The sequence below is a fragment of the Giraffa tippelskirchi genome, chromosome 3, assembly GCF_054371585.1.
Source record: "Giraffa tippelskirchi isolate mGirTip1 chromosome 3, T2T-mGirTip1v1.2.pri, whole genome shotgun sequence".
Lineage (NCBI taxonomy): Eukaryota > Metazoa > Chordata > Mammalia > Artiodactyla > Giraffidae > Giraffa > Giraffa tippelskirchi.
This window is the reverse complement of record NC_137277.1, coordinates 103,729,243-103,750,703: the sequence shown is the minus strand read 5'-3', so window position 1 is coordinate 103,750,703 and position 21,461 is coordinate 103,729,243. Positions and strand designations below refer to the sequence as shown.

Below are 21,461 nucleotides of genomic sequence, written 5' to 3'. Positions count from 1 at the left end.
ATTTCATTTTACTTTACTCTTCCAAACTTACTTCTGTGTCAGATATGTAAATCAACAACTGCATATTAATTTTGGAATCAATGAAGGATTTTTCAGTAAATTAATAATCAATTAGCTCATGGATGGCATGAGGTGAGCAGGTATTACAACTGTTCCATTGATGTGGAGAATACTTTTAGCAAAATAATCTTTCAAATGTATACCCTTGATTGTGAAGACAATAAATCTTTAAAAATGCTAATTAGAAAATAAATATACCAGGTGGATAGTGGCTCTGGGTTTTCTGTATTATTTTATTGCTGTAGTCTCAGGAAAACATTTAATCACTGAAGAGTTATATTTCAGGTTAGAGGAGAATGGAATGGCAAATTTAGTCATTTTAAATACAGAATTTACATAATATGTAGCTTTAGAATTTAGTCACTATGAGGGAAGATGATCATATCTGTGCATATTTCATTTTTGAACTTTACTGTTTTAATTTTTGTGAATACTATGTATTTTTGAATTTTGTCTTTTTAGGTCATTAAAAATAATTAAACCTTAAATTTATATCATGGTTTTAGAGAAAATGATTTAAATTGTTGGTTGATGAAATGGCTAATTCATGTTGATATTGATACACAAGCAGTAATTTTCTTACCTTTTAGAGGAATTACAAGAAAGACACTACTATATTATAGTTTGGAATCTTGATTACTTATTTTTTTTTATTGGTTGCAAATTTTATGTTCAGGGTTATGCTTTTATTCTGTGAGATTCTTGGTGTGTTAGAACCTGGTGCCCACTGTTATATTTTTTAAAAATCTACTTTAAACTCCTCACAACATAATCTCCAGGACTGAAGTGGTAGTATCTCTGATTTATTGTTCACTTGTTTGCACTATGACAGAATTTATAGCCCCAAACCATCATGTGAAAGTGAGAAATAACATTTGAATCTACATTCAGTCTGGGGCCCTTTGCCCTGTGTCCCAGAGGCTTATCCAAGCACGGGGTGGATTTATTATCCTCTTCCTTCTTGATGGGACAGCTTATGGACTAATACAAAGATGGGCACAAATCTAAGGGGGAAATCCCACACACATGCTTTGATCTCTTTGTTTTGTGGTTGTTAAAATAAAAATCCCCACAGCTATCAAGATGAGCTAGATATATGCTTCTCAAACTTTAGTGTGCCTCAGAATCACATGGTGAGACTGGTAAGACACAGATAATTTAGCTCTAACCCCCAGAGATTCTAATTCAGTAGGTGTAGGGTTAAGTTTCTTAAGCTCAAAGGCATTGCTGATACTGCCTGTTCATAGACCACTTTGAGTAGCATTGATGTGGATAATGTTAACCAAGCAGAGATATCAACCGAATGTATAAAACTTTGAGGAAAATGAGTGCATTTATTAATTAGGCCCACAGAAGCATCTGCCACATGTTTGAATGTTAATAATTAGCAGAACTTTAAGGGTCCAAATTTGGTGGTAATTATGCTGAACGTTTATTTTGTTTCATAAAAATGTTACACTAGAATAATCGTGTGAGCGTCTTAATTCCCAAAGCTCACTGGATTAGTTTAAGCATCAAAATTAAAGCTGCTTCTTTGATCACTTATCAAAGAAAAATAATAACATGCAAGTTATTGATTTTTTAAAAAATATTTTTAAAAATTATTTTTGATGCATACATTGAAATTTTTGCTTAATGTCCTTGGTGGTGTGAAGTATTATCAATAAAATTTACATTTAAGTAAATGTTTAACATTAAGAGATGATTTTTAAAATTATTTTCTAATTAATTTATCACAGATGTTACTGATAAAAAAGAGATTAGCTTTATGTCAAACTTTATCACTTGCTAGCTTATTATTGGTGAGCTTCATCTTGTAAATTCACCATTTGCAAACAAAATCTTACAAGATACCCAAATAATCAATTTTGGGTTCCAGTGATGGTGAGCCATCTTGTTGCAGGTTGTTAGCATTAACAAGAAGGAGCAGAAAACATGGATGCTATTTTAATAAATAAATAAATTTAGTTAACATGCGTTTGAAAATCAAGCCAAAACAGGGAGCACTCAAGAGGCCCAGAATCCTGAAAGAAGGGAAGCTGAGATGGGAGTCCAGCATTCAGACTTATTTTCCAGGTAAATGCTAATTTGCAAGTGATAGTTACTAGACTAGAAAACAAAAGCAGAGTTTCTGGTAATCTTCCAGGGCTGTGGTTTGTACCAAGCATCCCAAGGAGGAGCTGTGATAAATACCCAAACTTCCCACTTGAAGCACTGAAGGGCCCACATTGGGTATAGGGGTTGTGCTAGGCAGAGTTTTAAGAAGGCTCCATGACTCGGCAAAATTCTAAGGTAGCCTGAATGGTGCACGTCCTTGGATCAACTCCCTTGTCTTGAGGGTTAGAGGAGCTCCGAATATGAGCTATCATCCTGTGATTAGATTTACCTGTGATTAATTAGAAAAAGGTGAAGAGAATTTGCAGCTAAATTTGAGTTAATCACGTGGAAACTTTAGGCCCTTCTTAGTCAGAGACATTCTTCTACAGGCCTTGAAGTTAAAAGCAGCCGTGTTGTGAGGGCTCTGTGGCCTCTAGAAGTTAAGAACCACAGGCAAGAAAGCTGGGACTTTATTCTTGTAACTGCAAAAAACTCAGTTTTGTCTACAATCATGTGAACTTAGAGAAGGATCTTAAATTCCAGAAAGGAACATGGCCTGACTGACAAACTTAATTTCAGCCTTATGAGGCCCTGAGCAGTTGGCATAGTTCTGCTTTTCCTTGGACCACTGAGCCGCTGGAAACTGTGAGAATCTTCAAAGGTAAGATGAGAGGTTTTATTTAAGTAATTTATATCAGAGCTTTTCATTTCTAAACGTTGTATTCCCCAATTGTGTTAATGTTATATCCTGAATTGAGATTTTTAGAATGAACTCTGTGTGAAGAGATTGGTACTTTGTTTCTTTGAAAAGGATTTTGTTTACCTAGGAAAAGCTCTATGAAAAAAAAATTGCCAAATTCTTAACATATGATGTTATAGTGCCTACATTAGGTATAGGATTAGAAAGTGCTGGCTGGATGGGATAAAGCAAAGAAAACTCGAGCATTTTCTTTATGCTCTTTTATACGTTTTTTTTTTTTAGGCTCGTTTTCTCTTCAGTTTCTTGCACCCTGGTGTCTGATATTCACATTAGAGCCAAAAATTGCTTCCATATGCAGCCCTGAGGAAGCCCATTACTAACTATAGCCTCACCTAGACTTAATGATGGTGAGGAATTCATTCTGTGTTCAGTGAAAAGAAAGAGCCTTCGTGTTGCGTCTTCCGCCATATGCACTTCTTCAGTGCTTCCAAATTCAAATCAGTTTCATCAAATTTTGGTCTTCGGATGTCCAACCTCAGCTTATAATTTACTTCATTATTCTTTATTCGAATCTTATATTTGGTAGAGTAATCCAGAATCTTTCTCTCAAGAGAGAATGAAGTCTACTCAGTTTATCCCCCTTTAGGGAAATTAGGTTTATTAATTATCTTGCAACAGAAATGCCATATTATTTTCCTATCCAATCTTAGTATGTTATTACTTGTGCTAAAAATTGATCCCTATTTGGGGTCAATTTTCTAGTTGTTTTGTTTTCTGGAACTTTTTATCCAACAGTTACCTGTATCTAACTGACTACATATACCTATTAAAAAAAAATATGTAATTTCCCTCTCTTGGCACATGTATGAAATAAAAAAACAACATGCACATACTATGTACAGAAAAATATTTATCCAATCTTTATTTAAACCAGGAAACAAGTGTTCATGTATGTCAGCACAGAAAATTTTAAAAGGAAGCTAATAGGTACTGCTTTTCTAACATCAGGGTTTGAAGTGCTTCAATTTTTACAGTACTTTAAGATTTGCCATACTAACTTAAAATATAAATTATGCCATCAAACGAAATCTAACTTAGTAGATTTAAGCATTTTATTTTCAAGTTATGAGTGGAGAATATGAGGGAAAAAAATAAGATTACTTACTTCCCGATACTAACAGGACCCAAGGCATGGCATCACTCATTAATTTTTTAAGAAATTCCTTTGCTGAAGTAGGGGTTTGCAGTTAATAGATGGGATTCTGCTATTTGTAAAAGTACGAGGTATGTGTAAACTGTGGCTGTTGACATTACTATCTCCCCTTTTAACAATATCTCAGTGTTCTCAATATTCCTCTAAAAGAAAGCACAACTCTCAGGGAACAGTTTTCCTTATTCTGGATTTTAAAAACTAATTTTTTAAACATTTCTACTTGGAAACATGTTGCTCGCTACACTAGTCACTCTGAGGCTTAGAGGAAATGAACAAAAGCTTAAATTTTAAAAAGATAATGTCTACAGGGAGGATTTTACTCAGATATTTTGAATGTTCCTCATTGCAATCAGGCTTCTTTCCTCCAGGTTTAGCTAGTTAGTGCCATGCTTTTGTACTCTACTCCCTGAGAAATAAATCCAATGTTGTTTATTTAAACTTTTAGATCTTTGTAGTCTCCCCAACAACTCACATTTCAAAAAGCAAGTACCTGTTACTATGTAAATTCTGATGTGAAAAATGTGAACGTTTTAGGTACAGCTGGAAGTGCCAACCAAAATGAAGCTAATCAGTATCTATTTGTTTTAGAGAGTTACCATTGGCAGATGTAGCAAATTAGATTATTCTTTGGCTTAATATACATTGTTGGCCTAAAGTAAATAGAAAATTTACTGTCAGTTATTTCTCCAGCATAGATGAGTTTATTTGGGATAAGCAGAGAATTATAGTTCGGAGTCTGCAAATATTGCAAGTCATGAACAAGTCCCCTCACTATAAGGGAGGGAGAATCCTTTTACAGAGAAAAGAAAAAGGAAATTGGGAGGGCTGTAGTAAACAGAGTTCAAAATTATATGGTCTCAGTCTGGAGAAATACCTGACAGACAGACATGAATCCCTTGAGAAACATGTGCCTTTGAAGTGGAAATTTGAATATTATAACTATACATTGGCTTACTACATTCTAAATAATTTTAGATGGCTCTCTCTCAATTTTCCATGAATAATTGTTCTTAGTTGCCAAGATTGGAAGCTGGGACAAGGTGAATAAACAGAAATTCAGTTGTATGTAGGATTATAGTATTGGGTATATAATAATGTAATATTGGATTGTTCATTCATAAACGCAGAGACAATTTTTACAGATTTAGTTTTTGAAATTTAAGTTTTTAGTGTTACCCTCCTCAGAAGAGATTGGGCAGATTATCATTCTGCCATATCCTTAGAAACAATCAAGACAACCAGATAATTTGAATGACTTATATGAGACAACAAGAAAATTGAGTAACAGTAATAATTTCTACTTTTAAATGAGATGATAAATCAATAACTAATGCTAAAGAAAGGAAGTGAAAGTGAAGTTGCTCAGTTGTGTCCGACTCTTTGCGACCCCATGGACTGTAGCCTACCAGGCTCCTCCTTCCATGGGATTTTCCAGGCAAGTATGCTGGAGTGGGTTGCCCTTTCCTTCTCCAGGAGATCTTCCTGACCCAGGGATTGAACCCGGGTCTCCCACATTGTAGGCAGATGCTTATCGTCTGAGCCACCAGGGAAGTCATGAATGCTAAAGGGTGTGATGTAAATGATCATTATTGAAAGGAAAAAGTCTTAAGTCAAAGGGAGGTTTTTCTTAAGGTGCTAGAGTTTAAAGGATGAAGAAAATGTAGTTAATAAGAATTTTCTGAGAGTTTAGGAAAGTCCAGAGACTTGGAGGAATTGTATAATGTGCTCATATCTGGAAGGATTATCAGACACAGAAGACCGATGGGGAACACATGGTCTTGGGAAGGACAAAGAACAGTGTATACATAGGCAGCAAGGTATCCCATAAAAAGCACTACTAGGAATTTAGAGACCTCCTTTTTTATTCGTAAAGTGGGAATTGTTGATTCTGTTTAATAAAATTTTGTGAGTGAACTTTTAAAATTGTAAGTTATATGAATGCTGTAATTGTTATTGCGTCTTCCCTGGTGGCTCAGATGGTAAAGAATCCTCCTGCAAGGTGGGAGACCTGGGTTTGATCCCTGGGTGGGGAACATCCGCTAGAGGGGAGGGCATGGCAACCCCCTCCAGTACTCGTGCCTGGAGAATCCCACGGACAGAGGAGCTCGGCAGGCTACAGTCCATAGTGCTGCAGAGTCGGACACGGTTAAGCATAGCATATAATAGTTATTAAATGTGTATTAACTGTAAGCTGAAATTATATCCATGTGTACTCTTAACTTACCTTTATAAGTAGAAATGGGAAATGTGGAAGTACTAGGTTTGGAATCTTACTATGCTTACCAGTTTAAAAAACCATCAAAAGCTATTCTCTTCTTAAATAATAATTGATTGCTATAATAATACTGTGTAAACTGAAGAACACTATCTTAGGAAATAACAAACATACTACTCTAATACTTATTCAAAGCTTTCTTATTTATAAATACTAAGGTGTTATTTGTGATAGTAGCATTCAGAAATCTACATAGTTTACAAGTAATTTGGCAAGGATATAATGAGCAGTATTTTACTGCCCAGATACACAAAGCTTAACTTGATATATATGACTGACAAAAGTATTTAGAATTTCCTGCCAAGCATGAGCAAAACCAGCACTTTTCTAAAATAATAGGATTAACTTTTTTCTCTAAATAACCATTTTTAATATTTTTGAATCTTACTCTGTTTGTATCTTGCAACTGCGAATTGGCATGCACAATGTGGACTTTGATTCTTCATATAGAGGATTATAACTGCTTTCTGAAGTGCTGAAATGAGCTTTACTTATGTTACATACTGTCTTCAAATGCTAACTTGTATTTTTAGTACCTACAAGTGAAAATGAGGCTATTTGTTAACACCTGTCATTGTGTATTGCTCACATTTATGGCCCTGAAGTTGTTCTTTTTTTTTTTTTTAAATCAGTGTACCTTTATTCCACTTTAGTTTTAATAGCAACACAAAGATGTAATCATGCCATATTTCATTCTTTCCCTCTTGCAATTGAGGAAACTGCTGGTTGGAGAAATTATTGGGTTTTATAATTGTCACATATATTTTAAATGGGAAAACTGAAATTAGACTCAGGTTCTGATGTCATGCCTGGTGGTTTTTACTATGTATCTCTCTAATTTGTTATTAATATAATGAAATTTGAATGATTTCAGAGAATTAGATAACTGTGTAGTCAAGTGGAAGACCAAATAATGTATACTGACATACCACTTTATGTTTGCAATATTTGTTGTTTCTGATTTTTTAAATTGAAGTATAATTGATTTACATTGTTTGTGGTGTACAGCCAAGTGATTTTATATATATATATATATATATATATATATATATGCTTTTACACTGAGGGTTATTACAAGATATTAAATGTAGTTCCCTGTGCTATATAGTAGGACCTTGTTGTTTATCTATATTATATAGCAGTGTGTGTCTGTAAGTCCCATTTCCTAATATATTATTCCCCCATCCTTTCCCTCTGGTAACATTAGTTTGTTTTCTGGCTAAGGGGTCCATTGTGAATAAGTTCATTTGTAACATTTTTTTTAGTTTCCACACATAAGTGATATCATATGACATTTTTCCTTTTCTGACTTAATTCACTTAATGTGATAATCTCTAAGTCTATCTATATTGCTGCAAATGTCATTATTTTGTTCTCCTTTATGGTCAAGTAATAATCTGTTGCATGTGTGTGTATGTGTCTGTGTATTTGGTGTGTTTGTGTGTACATGTATATACATATTGGGCAGATTGTCATTGTGCCAGAACCTTACATATGTATACACGTATTGTTGTTATTCAATGGCCCAGTCATATCCAACGCGTTGCAACCCCATGGACTGCAACATGTCAGGCCTCTCTGTCCTTCACATCTCCCGAAGTTTACCCAAGTTCATGTCCATTGCACTGGTGATGCCATCCAGTCATCTCATCCTCTAATGTCCTCTTCTCTTTCTGGCCTCAATCTTTCACAGCATCAGGCACTTTTCCAACGAGTCAACTGTTCACATCACTTGATGAAAATACTGGAATTTCAGCTTCAGCATCTGTCCTTTCAGTGAGTATTCAGGGTTGATTTCTCTTAAGATTGACTGGTTTGATCTTCTTGCTGTCCAAGGGACTCTGGGTAGTCTTCTCCAGCACCACAGTTCAAAGGCATAAATTCTTCAGCACTCCGCCTTCATTACAGTCCAGCTCTCAAAACCATATGTGACCACTGGGAAGACCATAGCCTTGACTTTTGTTGGCACCTTTGTCTGCAGAGTAATGTGTCTGCTTTTCAACACACTGTCTAGGTTTGTCCTAGCTTTCCTGCCATAAAACAAATGTCTTCTGATTTCATAGCTGCAGTCACCATCCACAGTGATTTAGAGGCCAAGAAGAGGAAATATGTCACTACTTCCACCTTTTCCCCCTCTATTTGCCATAAAGTAATGGGGCCAGATGCCATGATCTTAGTTTTTTAATATTTAGTTTCAAGCCAGCTCTTTTGTTGTCTTGCTCCAGCCTCATCAAGTGGCTTTTCAGTTCCTCTTTGCTTTCTGTCATTAGAGTAGTAAAATCTGCATATCTGAGGTTGTCAATGTTTCTCCTGTCTATCTTGATTCCAGCTTGTAACTCATCCAGCTAGGCATTTCTCTTGATGTACTCAGTGTATAGATTAAAGAAACGGTGACAGCAGACAGCCCTGTCATACTCCTTTCTTGATCTTTAACCGATCAATTGTTCCATAACTGTTGCTTCTTGACCCGCATACAGGTTTCTCAGGAGACAGGTAAGATGGTCTGGTATTCCCAGCTCTTTAAGAGCTTTCCACAGTTTATCCACATAGTCAAAGGTTTTGGCATACTTGATGAAACAGAGGTAGATGTTTTTATGAAATTCCCTAGCTTTCTCTATGATCCAGCAAATGTTGGCAATTTGATCTCTGGCTCCTCTTCCTTTTCTAAACCCAGCTTGGACATCTGGAAGTTCTTGGTTCACATAATGCTGAAGCCTAGTCTGCAAGATTTTAAGCATGACCATACTATCCTGGGAGATATATGCAATTGTCCGATGGTTATCACATTCTTTGGTACTACCCTTCTTGGAAATTGGGATGAGGATTGACCTTTTCCAGTCCTGTGGCCACTGCTGGGTTCCAGATTTTCTGACTTATTGAATGCGGCACCTTGATGGCATCATCCTTTAGGGTTTTGAATAGTTCTGCTGGAATTCCATTGTGTCCACTAGCTTTATTAATAGCAGTGTTTCCTAAGGCCCACTTGACTTCGCTCTCCAGAATGTCTGGCTCTGAGAGGTTGACCTCACCATCATAGTAATCCGGTTCATTTGGATCTTTTTGTACAGTTCTTCCTTGTAATCTTTCCATCTTGATCTCTTTAGCATCTACTAGATCTCCACTGTTTATGTGCTTTATTGTGCCCATCTTTGGGCAAAATGTTCCCTTGGTATCTCCGATTTTCCTGAAGAAATCTCTAGTCTTTCCCCTTCTTGTGTTTCCCCTTAGTTTTATATACTGTTCATTGAAGAAGGCCTTCTTGTCTTCTTGTGCTGTTCTTTGGAAATCTGTGTTTAGTTGGACATACCGTTCACTTTCTCACTTGCTTTTCACTTCTTTCTTTAGCTATTTGTAAGGCCTCATCAGATAACCGCTTTGTCTTCTTGCTTTTCCTTTTCTTTGGGATGGTTTTGTTCACTGCCTTCCATACAATATTATGGACCTCTGTCCACAGTTCTTTAGGCACACTGTTTATAAGTTCTAATCCCTTGAATCTATTTGTTACCTCCACTGCATATTCATAGGGATTTAAGTTGTGCCTGGCTTGCCTAGTGTTTCCCCCACATTTTTTAGTTTAAGCCTGAATTTTGCTGTGAAAAGCTGATGATCTGAGCCACAATCAGCTGACTTGTGTTTGCTTACTGTATACAACTTCTCCATCTTTGGTTAGAAAGAATGTAATCAATTTGATTTCGGTATTGGCCATTTGGTGATGTCCATGTGTAAAGTCATCTCTTGTGTTTTTGAAAAAAGGGTATTTCCTATGACTAATGCATTCTCTTGCCAGAATTCAATTAGCCTTTGTCTTGCTTCATTTTATTCTCCAAGGCCAAACCTGCATGTTTCTCCAGGTATCTCTTGACTTCCTACTTTTGCATTCCAATCCCCAGTGATGAATAGAACATCTTTTACATCTTTTTTTTTCTTTTTTGGTATTAGTTCTAGGAGGTCTTCTAGGTATTCATAGAACTGATCAGCTTCTTTGGCATAGGTGGCAGGGGCATAGACTTGGATTAGTGTGATGTTGAATGGCTTGCCTTGGAAACAAACCGAGATCATTCTGTCATTTTTGATGTTGCACTCAAGTATTAGATTTCAGACTCTTGTTGATTATGAGGGCTACTCCATTACTTGTATGGGATTCTTGCCCACAGTAATAGATATAATGGTTATCTGACTTAAATTTGCCATTGCCATCCATTTTAGTTCACTGATTTCTAAGATATTGATGTACTCTTGAGAGTCCCTTGGACAGCAAGGAGATCCAACCAGTCCATCCTAAAGGAAATCAGTCCTGTATGTTCATTGGAAGGACTGATGCTGAAACTCCAATATTTTGGCCACTTAATGTGAAGAACTGACTCACTGGAAAAGACCCTGATGCTGGAAACAATCGAGGGCAGGAGGAGAAGGGGATGACAGAGGATGAGATGGTTGGATGGCATCACCGACTTGATGGACATGAGCGTGAACAAGCTCTGGGAGTTGGTGATGGACAGGAAGGCCTGGTGTGCTGTAGTCCATGGGGTCTCAAAGAGTCGGACATGACTGAGCGACTGAACTGATGTTTATTCTTACCATCTCCTGCTTGACTACATCCAATTTACCTTGATTCATGGACCTAGTAGTCCAGATTCCTATGCAATACTGTTCTTTGCAACATTGGATTTTGCTTTCATCACCAGACACATCCACAACTGACAACAAATCTTTTCATTCATCTGTTGATGTATGCTTCGGTTACTTCCATGTCTTGGCCACTGTAACTAGTGCTGCTATGAACATTGGGGTGCATGTGTATGGAATTTTCTTCTTTTCTGGATATGTGCCCAGGAGATGGAGTGCTGGGTCATATGGTAAGTCTATTTTTAGTTTTTTAAAGGAACTTCTATACTGTTTTCCATAGTGGTTGCTCTTATATTCCTATCAATAATGCAGGAGGGTTCCCTTTTCTCCACACCCTCTTCAGGTGTCTTCTAATTTCATGGTAGCAGTCACCATCTGCAGTGATTTGTAGCCCGAGAATAATAGAGGCTGTCACTGTTTCCATTTTTTCCTCATCTATTTGCCATGAAGTGATAGGACCAGATGCCATGATCTTTGTTTTTTGAATGTTGAGTTTTAAGCCAGCCGTTTTACTCTCCTCTTTCACATTCATCAGGGGACTCTTTGGTTCCTCTTCCCTGGACTTCCTCTTTCCTAGACTGCCAGTGTCTTATTTGTACATGTTTTGAGGATAGTCATCTTGACTGGTGTGAAGTAGTGCCTCCTTGCATTTTGACTTCCATTCCTCTAATAGTTCGTGATGCTGAGCATCTTTTCACATGCCTTTTGAAGATTTGGATATTTTCTTCAGAGAAATATCTGCTTAGGTCTTCTGCCTATGTTTTGATTGGGTTGTTTTTTTATTTGTTATTGAGATGTTTGAGTTGTTTGTATGTTTTGGAAATTGAACCCTATTGATCACATTGTTGACAGAAATTTCCTCCCATTCTGTAAGTTATCTTTTTCTTTCTATTTCTATATATAAGTATCCAAAGGTGATAGCAACCTGAGCAACGTCCTTTTGGAGATCTCTGGGATAGTTCCAGTTATAAATTCATAATCCTGGTAAATATATAAGTGAAAAAGTTTTACATTTTCATTTGTTTTGCTATTATTATTTATTGTTGAGAGTTTATCCTCTCCTATAAACTGCTGCTCACAACTGTAAGGGGAAAAAAATAGATTTGTAAAATGTGTTAGCTCTTCCCTAGCAACCTGGCCACAGCTGATTTGCCACACATGATCCAAGCTGGGCCAGTCAGATTTCTTTCAGAAATTTAGAATTGGGATTCTCTGATGTTAATCTCTATAGTCACTCAAACTAAAGTAATATAAACTCAGAGTGGAAGGGTTCAGCTTTGCTTGGTCTGTGTGTATAGAAAAGCAGAGAAAGTCAACCCATAGAGGGAGTGAGCAGAGGGGGAAACTCTAAGACAAAACCAAACAAATAAACCAAAAAACCCAAAACAGATATATGGAGAATAGCATCATTAAGAGATTAAATATCCTCAGAAAAATAAATGTCCAGGTTGCAAACATCTTTTTTTCCCCCAACTCTAGTTTCCAGGATCTTGACTGAACTTTTGCTCTTGGCTTCCCTGTGTTGCACCTGTATTGTCTATTCATTTATTTTGCTTCATTCTTACAACACTAAGAACCTTGTGTGTGTGTGTTAGTGGCTCAGTCATGTCCAACTCTTTGCGATCCCACAGGCTTCTCTGTCCATGGGATTCTCCAGGCAAGAATACTGGAGTAGATTGCCGTTCCCTTCTCCAGAGGATCTTCCCAACCAGGGTTCAAACCCTTGTCTCCGGCATTGCAGGCAGATTCTTTACCGTTTAGGCTACGAAATAGGCTACAGGCTACTGTTTAGGCCTCAAGAACTTTGACTAAGACATAAATCAAAGATTTTGTCTTTTTTAAAGATTTAAAGATTAAGATTTTGTCTTTTTTAAAAAAAATTTAAAATATTTGAGTCTATTTGCTTTTTAAAATGAGACTGGTAAATCTTTGAAGAACCTTGACTAAGACATATATCAAAGATTTACCAGTCTCATATTTTAAAACGCAAATAGACTTTAAAATATTTTAATCCTGTTTAATATATTGTTTTGCTGTAGAAATAAATTTATTTTCGTATTTGAAAATACATCTTTAATAAAAAAAATTGCCTGTAATCCCACCATCTGGAAGTAGCTTCTGTTAATGTTTGATATATTTCATTGTAATCTGTATATGCCAGCATGTACTTGAGCACGTACACACATACGCACTGAATCATAATCAACAGCAAGCTATTTTTATTTAACAAAATGATTTTTGGAGATGGTTTTTATTTACTGTAACACCATTTAATGAACCATTTTCCTGTTTATGATCATTCTGTTTTTTAACTTAAAAATATTAATTGTAGTCTATTTAGTTCTTTGATTTTTTTGTAATTTTCTTTTTATTCAGCAAATCTATATTAAGTGTCCACCGTATATCAAATAACTTTGATACAACTAGCTCATAAGATATGTTTCCTTACCTTAAGGAAATTAGAGCCTTAATGTAAAAGAGCAATATGTTCATCAAATTTAGATCAGTCAGTTCTTTGAGGGAAAAGAGGTAAAGTGCTTGTTAGTGGGAAATTGGATTTTGGACTGAATATTGACATATGAATAAATGACTAGAGAGAAGGGTACATGTGAAGCAGCAAGAGTTAAATTAGAAAAGTAAGCAGGGCACAGATCATGGTGAAGGGAGACTTACTTGCCATTATATAAGAAATGGATAAAACTGATAGTTTCAAGGAGGAGGGGTAGCTTGGGAGATTTGCATTTTCAATTGATTATATGACAGCAGAAGATGGATTGTGCAGGTGTAAAACTTGATGTGAGGATGCTACTGGAAGTGAGAAATCTACTGAAATAGTCTATGTAAAAAATGAGATCCAATATCACTATATTAGGAATGGAGAGAGATTAAGTTATGGATATATTGAAAAGATAATTTATGGTATTTGATGACTGCTGGGCTGTCAAAAAGTGAAGAGTGAGGAGAATCCCAGATTATTTTCAGTCTTCTGGCTTGCTATGATTACTTGTCACATAGAATACAAGAGAAGGGGCAGGTTTAGCAAAAGATTGTGAGTATTAATTTAGACATATTTGGCTTGAGTTTCCTGTTGGACATCTAAGGAGAGATCATCAGTAGTGAGCTACTGCGCTAATCAGTTCAGGCTGACTATTAAACATACCATAGATTTGTGGCTTCAACAACAGAAATGTATTTCTCATAGTTCTAGGGGCTGAAAGTCCAAGATCACAATGCCACCATGGTCAGATTCTGGTGAGAGCTCTCCTCCTGGCCTGCAATAGTCCCTTTCTCCCTTCACATGGTGGAGAGAGAGCAGGCAAGCTCTTTCACTCCCTCTTTGTCTAAGGCCACAGTGCTCTCAGATTAGAGCCCAGCCTTTATTACCTCATTTTACCATAATTTACCTCCCAAAGATCGTAACTCCAGATACTGTCATCTTGGGGCTTAAGGCTTTAGCATATTAATAAGGGTGTGACACAATGTAGTGCATAGAAGCTAGAAATAAACCTGAAATTTAACTTTTTGTAACTGGAGAGGTAGTTGGGTATGCCTCCTGAGAACAGATGAGTCTGCCCAGGTTGGCATCCAGAGTGAGAAAGGAAATGGGTCAAGAACTCAAAGATTCATGAATTTTGCTTTCTATGATTTTGTTATATTGTCTGTAATGAACAGTGTTATCAGCACAGCATTAAACTTGCCTACTGTGTAGAATGTTGTTGATGTCTACTCTTCTATAATTAGTATATAACAAATGTAATGTTAGATTTTTTTAAAAAAGATCCTTGATTAAAATTTGCATGGGATTAGTAGAGGCCAATTGTCAAGTAGACAGACTATATCTAAGTGAAGAAAATCTATCACAGGTAAATCCCCCTGCAGATACTAAACCATGATGGTTCTCTATTTGTAGTCATTCAAATGATACATGAGATCCATAACTCATGGCATGAGCTTAGAACTGTTCAAGCATGAACTGCCCAGAAAGAAGTAAATTTTTTTTAAAGAATTGCTGTTTTCAGAAGGAAAGATATTGAGAGTGTTGAGAGCTTAACATTTTTAGTATTAAGAAAAAATGTTAGGAAAAGATTTATAAAAGAAATTCTGTATAATATTAGAAATATAATGAGGGAATATATAAGTAGGAATTGGGAATCTGTCCCAGATATTCCACAGAATAGTTTAACAACAGTATTTCCATAAACTTAAATTGAACAGTATTTTGAATTAAAAAAAAGAAATTAAACAGTATTTGTTTCAAAATTGCATTTCATGTTATTAGGTGTTATATAGCAAAAGTTTATGTCTATGCCATGGATCTTACTTTTTTTTTTTGGTAATCTTTGCCTACAAAATTTTGTTTTTTGCCATCAAACATGAATCTTGGTCATCACATGTTAATAACCATATCTCTAGAGAATTGTGTCCAAAGTATGACAAACTTTTAGGTAATGCTGAACCTCTAGCGTGAGAGGGCATCTGGGGTGCTAACAGTGATATGAACTGAAAGGAATGCTGACTTTGTCCTATATATTATTTTCTGGATTTTTAAGAATGCTGAGGGCAAATCAGAAGCTATATAAAGTCACGATATACTGCAACTTATTATATTGTCTGTGCTAGTTTGCTGGGGAAATAAATTTGATTAGTTTAATTTATTCTTCACAAGGGCAGGATGATTTTTTAAATTCAGTAGCCTGTAATTTTATTAATAGCTTGCAAACTGATTTTTTGTTTTGTGATTTGGACCAGTATATTTTCAAGCATGCAGCTTTACATTAAGATCCCTATCAACTGGGGTATTATGCTTTCATTTACTTCTTTCTACATAAACGGATGGCTTTAAGAAATGTAATATTGCCCATTTCCAATCTTCTAACATTTTAATGATATTCCATGCATTCCAATAAATAATAGGTTAACTTTTCTGTGATTATATTTACCACTTCTTTCAGGTAATTGGAACCTTGCCCAGAGTACATAAAATTCATTTATACTTTAACCTGGCATGTCTTTATGAGAATTTTCCTATACTTTAGTCATTGCTTTTAATTCTGCTGCATTTTAAGGGACATGATGATTATGCCTTTATAAAGACATATAATACAGTGTATGGGTTAATAAGTAAATAAGAGACTTATAGTTTCCACTTGGGATGTAACGCTCTGGAAGGGGCATTACTGTCACCTTTAAAACAGCAGTAACAAAAAACTGGAGCATCTGCAAATTCAAATCTTTTCTTAAACACATCAGAGAGCTGAGGTGATAGGGCAACCAACTAACTCGAAACTTTAACCAGGGCAGGATCACTTTTTTGGCTGGGGCAGATCCCATCAGCCATCAGTAATGTATGATACCACTTGTATGCGGAATGTAAAAGAGCTATAACTCAAGATAAGAGAGTAAAATGGTGCTTACCAGGGGCTGCAGGGTTAGAGGAAAGGGAGAGAGATTTAAGTGTACGAATTTGCATCATGTAGAAAGTAAGTCCTAGAGGTCTAGTACTCAATCTAGTGAATAGAGACAGTTGTAGTGTAATCATCAGACATTCTAAGAGCCTAAACTTAATGATTCTAAGCACTAAGAAGAGACAGTCATTATCTGTGAAAGAGGTGCTAATTATTGCTGTAATAGCAATTAAATTGCAAATATAAATGTCTCACATTAATGCTATACACCTTACATTTACACAGTTATGTCAAATATATCTCAATAATAAATTGAAAAATGAATGTAAGTAAACTTTGTTAATAACAGCAGTGCAGGTTAGAAAGAGAATTTAGTGTCTAGAGGCTGCAGATATAAAGCAGGCATTTTTGTTCACTTGTATACTTTTCTATATGGATCTCACGGGATGCTCATGGAGAAAAATAAATATTGGCTAGAGTCCTCAGAAAGCAACTCTTCTAGCACAGACTTAGTATAGCCTACTGCAGCCACTTTGGGAAAGGAAGGAGATGCCATCTGGATTTTTCCATTCCTCCTGAAAAGTTTTATACTGCTAGGGTAAGGATGAACTGTGACTCTTAGGGTCCTAGCTGAAAACCCACTGAAGCAAGGGAAAGACAGCAGAAAACACCCCTTTTTCCCTACAGAAAAGGCAATGGGAATATCTCCTCATCTCAGATCTGTAGCTGGAGGAATAAATTGACGTGCTGAAAGGACCCAGAGCTACAGAATCTAGCTAAGACTGAGAGTCAATCAAAACAAAAGAGAATGAATATCCATCATCCTGGTCTGCCACCAGCCAGGCTAACAAGCTTCAAATAAAAGTAACAGTGGAGCACTACTAGGTGAGTAAATAACATGCAGAGAGACTTTCTCAGAGGCACAGAGCAAAGGAAAGACTAAAGTTGAGGGTAGAGAAGCTATTGAGAAAAATCCCTCAATCCAACTAGTCCCTACCTTAAACATAAGATAATACAAGAAGAATATGATTCCTGAAATACAGACAATAACTTTGGTAATAGCAAATCTCAAACCTAGCTCAAATCCTGAGTAGATTGATTCAAACCCTAGCACTTACAGGGTGCTGTAATAGTCACTCTCATTTAAAGACGTAAGAACCATTTGCTCAGTCTCTAATGTCCAGCTTTAAACAAAATTTATCAGGCCTACAAAATGGCACAGTAAAATGGAGAGACTGCCAAGAAAATTCAACCGACTAGACATATGACCGAGATAATAGAACTATCAGACACTTTTTAAATAACTATTATTAATATTTTATAGACCCTAATGTAAAAGGTGGATACTATGCATATCACAGGTAATTTTAGCAGAGCTGGAAACCATAAGAAAGAATCAAACAGAAGTGTTACTACAGCTGAGCAAAGATTTATTGTACTTGAATGTAGGTCCGCAGAAATTACTCATAATGAAAAACCAACACAAAAGTTTAAAACATAGAAAAATCAGAAAAAAACGAGTTATGGTACAGTATCAACTAGTGCAATTGTAATACCAGAAGTAATTTTACATATGTGTAGTTGTAATCCAAGATGGAGAAGACAGAATGCAACCAAATAAGATTTGAAGAAATAATGGCAAGTATTTTTTAAAATTAATAGGAAAACATTGAGAATTTAATGAAAAAAATCAATGGGAAACACCAAAGCATGGATTGAAGAAGCTCAAAGAACAAATTACAATCAAATGATAAATTAAGACAAACAGAAAATCTTGAAGGTATCCAGGAAAAAATGCATATTATACACAGCTGACTTCTCATCAGAAATAATCCAGAAGACAAAGGAGTTGAAAGTCAAACACCAGGATTTAGTATAGTCTACAACTTTGAACTGTCCCAGAGCTAGGTTATTTCACCTACACTGGTTAATGTCATGCAACTTGTTTCTCTATCACTGAACTGTATATAGTAAGAAAATTAGCAGATGTCTAGCATGCTGTGATCAAACAAATTTTAAAGTAGGAAAACTATTGCAAAGGGGAGTAGTTATAACTACTAATTGATTTTTTTTAAACAGTATGTTTGATCTATGAAGGCAGATATTTTGATCACTATTATTTATTAATATGTGCACCAGTGATTGGAACATAGTAGATATCTGATGCTTATTTGTCAAAAATTTGAATAAACCTGTAATGAGAACACATCATAACTAAATATAACAAAACCATTTTTCTAAAGCATGCTTTAGTAAAATCTAGAATCTATCTATCTATCTATATACATATATATCTCACACACACACCTAGAACATGTTTTAGGATTTTGGCATTATTGTGTTACAATTGTCAATTGAACATTAGTCAAAGTTGGAATGAGGAGTGAAAAGTTTGCTTTGAAACAAAGACCTCCTTCCATGCCCAATAATTTTTGCTGTTGATAGACTTAAAAACTTGGCTTTCTATATATACTGATTTCATTTTTATTTTTTCTGATATTTCTAATTTGTCCTTAGTAGGAGTTGAATGGTTATTTCGCCTTAAAATCTGTGCACACACACACATACACATATATATTAGAAGAATTATTAAGACAAATTTTTCCCATTTATTGATGCAGTTTGCCACCTCTTAGTGTCCAACTTAAAAACTGTTATAGCAGCAGTGACTTCTCTAGAGATCTTCCTCAATCTTAAAGTGAGAATAGTTAACATTATAGTTCCTTTGTTTAAATTTATCAATACTGAAAATAGCAGAATTGATCTCTTGATATATACTAATTGCCTAGAATGTGACCACAAATTCTGCATTGCATTTACCATCATGGTAAATGCTGTTTAACTTATGCAAAATTTATAGAATGATGACAAAACAAAAGCTTCTGAGAGAATAATTGTTTCCCCACAAGGTGAAACATCTTAGACTCCATTCCTAAAGTGGAAATCAGCCTTGGCTTATCTATTGACTCATTTGATGCACACAAGTAATGGCAAGATAATATGCAGTATTAAGATATAGTCTATCCTTCGTGGCCCGGGTGTATGTGTGTGTGTGTAGGTGTGTCTGTGAGTGTGCATGTATGTATATATGTATGTACTTATTTTCATACACTTTCTTTTAACTAGCTTTTTCATTTTCCTTTACATCATCGTGTGTTGTTGCTTTAAACTTTACAACCTGAGTCTGCCCTCTAATTCAATAAGGGAAGAAAGAAAACACTGCAAGAGTCTACGAAAATTCAGAAGGATAGTCCAAAAAATTGGCTGCATGTTGAAAACACTTGTGGAGTTCTAAAGAAATATTGATGTCTTGGTTATAGCCCCGGAGATTCTAATTTAAAATTTATGGTGTGTAAATGGGATATTAGGATTAAAAAAAAAAATCAACTCCCCAGATGTGCCTTATGTGCAATAAAGTTTGAAAACCACTGCTCTAGAAAACATAGTTTATTTAAGTATATTTGTATAATACCTAATAAGCAAAGATTCATGTGTAAATTAAGTAACCATTTTATTAACCTTTTATGATTTTAAAAATCATAAAAGTGTGCTGATGTTATTTTTATTGAGAATTTAAAGTGATTTGATGTACTATATCAATCTTCAAGAAGGGGTATGTTCTTTTGGTGGAGTATATAGAATTACCCTCATTAAAAGTCAGAAAACATGGGTTTGAGTGGTAATTCTATTGCTTCCTAAGTATACTGCCTTGACTGGACTTCTTATGAAACTTCCTTATGTATAAAGTGCAGATAGTATTTTATTCCTTATGGTATTTTGCAAATTCAGTGGAGTATGTGAAGCAAATTCTTAATAAACATAGTGCAGATTTTGAACATAATTACCCACTGTTGTCTCTAGCCTTGTTGTATACAATGTAGGTTTTTGAGATCATTTTACTGAATAACACATTTACTATTAACTCATTCACGTATGTGTTCATTAAGTAATCCTTTATTCAAATGCCTACTATGTTTTTCAGACACTCGTTAGTATTATAGATACAGAACTACACCTAGTTCCTGTCTTTCAAATTAATCACTAATACAGAAGAAATACACACACACATTTGTATTTTTGATGATGAGGGAAGCTAGAATTCCAGGATATGCTTCACTAAAACATAAATGCCACATCAAGGTCATTTTATAATGTTTTAAAGTCCAAACAAAATGCATTCAAGTATAAGACATTTTTGTAATGCCTCTTGGGCATTGACATTTTGGTGCATTGAGTGGAATACATTGTGATTTAAAAATGTGTTTATTGGGAGGTAGTATAAACTATTAATGGTTAAAAGTATAAGCTCTGAAATCATATTGTTTTGGTTTAAATCTTTGCATTACTGGAAGTCAGCTGCACAACCTCAGGCAGATTTTTAAATTCTGTGTTTCACTGTCCTCATCTGAAAAATAAGATAGCAATTCTTACATCTAGGAATTGTGAAAATCAATGAGATAACACCTTTGATGTGTGGCACATGGGGAATGGGCTTTATTCACAATTTATTGTAAAATTGCTTTGATATTGCTTAGTCAGGGAGAATATCCTTCTTGATTTTTTATGCATCAAAATGTTTAAGTGGAACTATATTGCACTTAAGGTATGTGCTAGGCATTACAGAACTAGAGAAAATGTGATTTCATTAGCAAGATAAAGGAAAAAAGTTGGCAAACATGAAATATTTCATGTTAAATCAACATATCAATATTTTCTTTTTTTTGCTTTCTGGCTTAAACCTATTATTCATCAGACACTCATTTCCTTTATTATACCTTGTGGTAATTTTAAAGAGAACATCTGTTTTTGTAGAAAGTCTATGAAACTATATTGGTAGAAAAAGCAGTAAACCTAATATAAAAAGTTGAGGACTGCTGCTAAGGCATGGGATTATATTGATTTAGTTTGACTTTTATTATGTGTAGGACACAATTATAAACTAACAACACATTTCAGATGAGTTGGTATTGTAAATTCAATGGCTATTTTGTTCTTTGATAAAAATCTATAGATTTTAGGGTTTGTGAATGGTCTTAGGAAATGTGGCTTCTTCCATGGCTGTATTGTGTTTGTCATAGAAATTAC

At 35.3% G+C, this 21,461-nt stretch overlaps 1 protein-coding gene across 19 annotated transcripts in view; it reads left to right on the top strand.

The window, feature by feature from the left end:
• The window catches only part of GALNT13 (polypeptide N-acetylgalactosaminyltransferase 13), a 556,330-nt gene that overhangs the window by 121,409 nt on the left and 413,460 nt on the right, over positions 1 to 21,461 (top strand). For 5 of the 19 annotated variants that reach the window (XM_081577984.1, XM_081577972.1, XM_081577983.1 and 2 more), the window contains exon 4: positions 2,737 to 2,818. The exons of the other annotated variants lie outside the window; for them this stretch is intronic. In XM_081577984.1, coding sequence (XP_081434110.1) covers positions 2,737 to 2,818 — 82 coding nt within the window. The remainder of the gene's footprint in view (positions 1 to 2,736; positions 2,819 to 21,461) is intronic. 19 annotated transcript variants of the gene reach the window in all.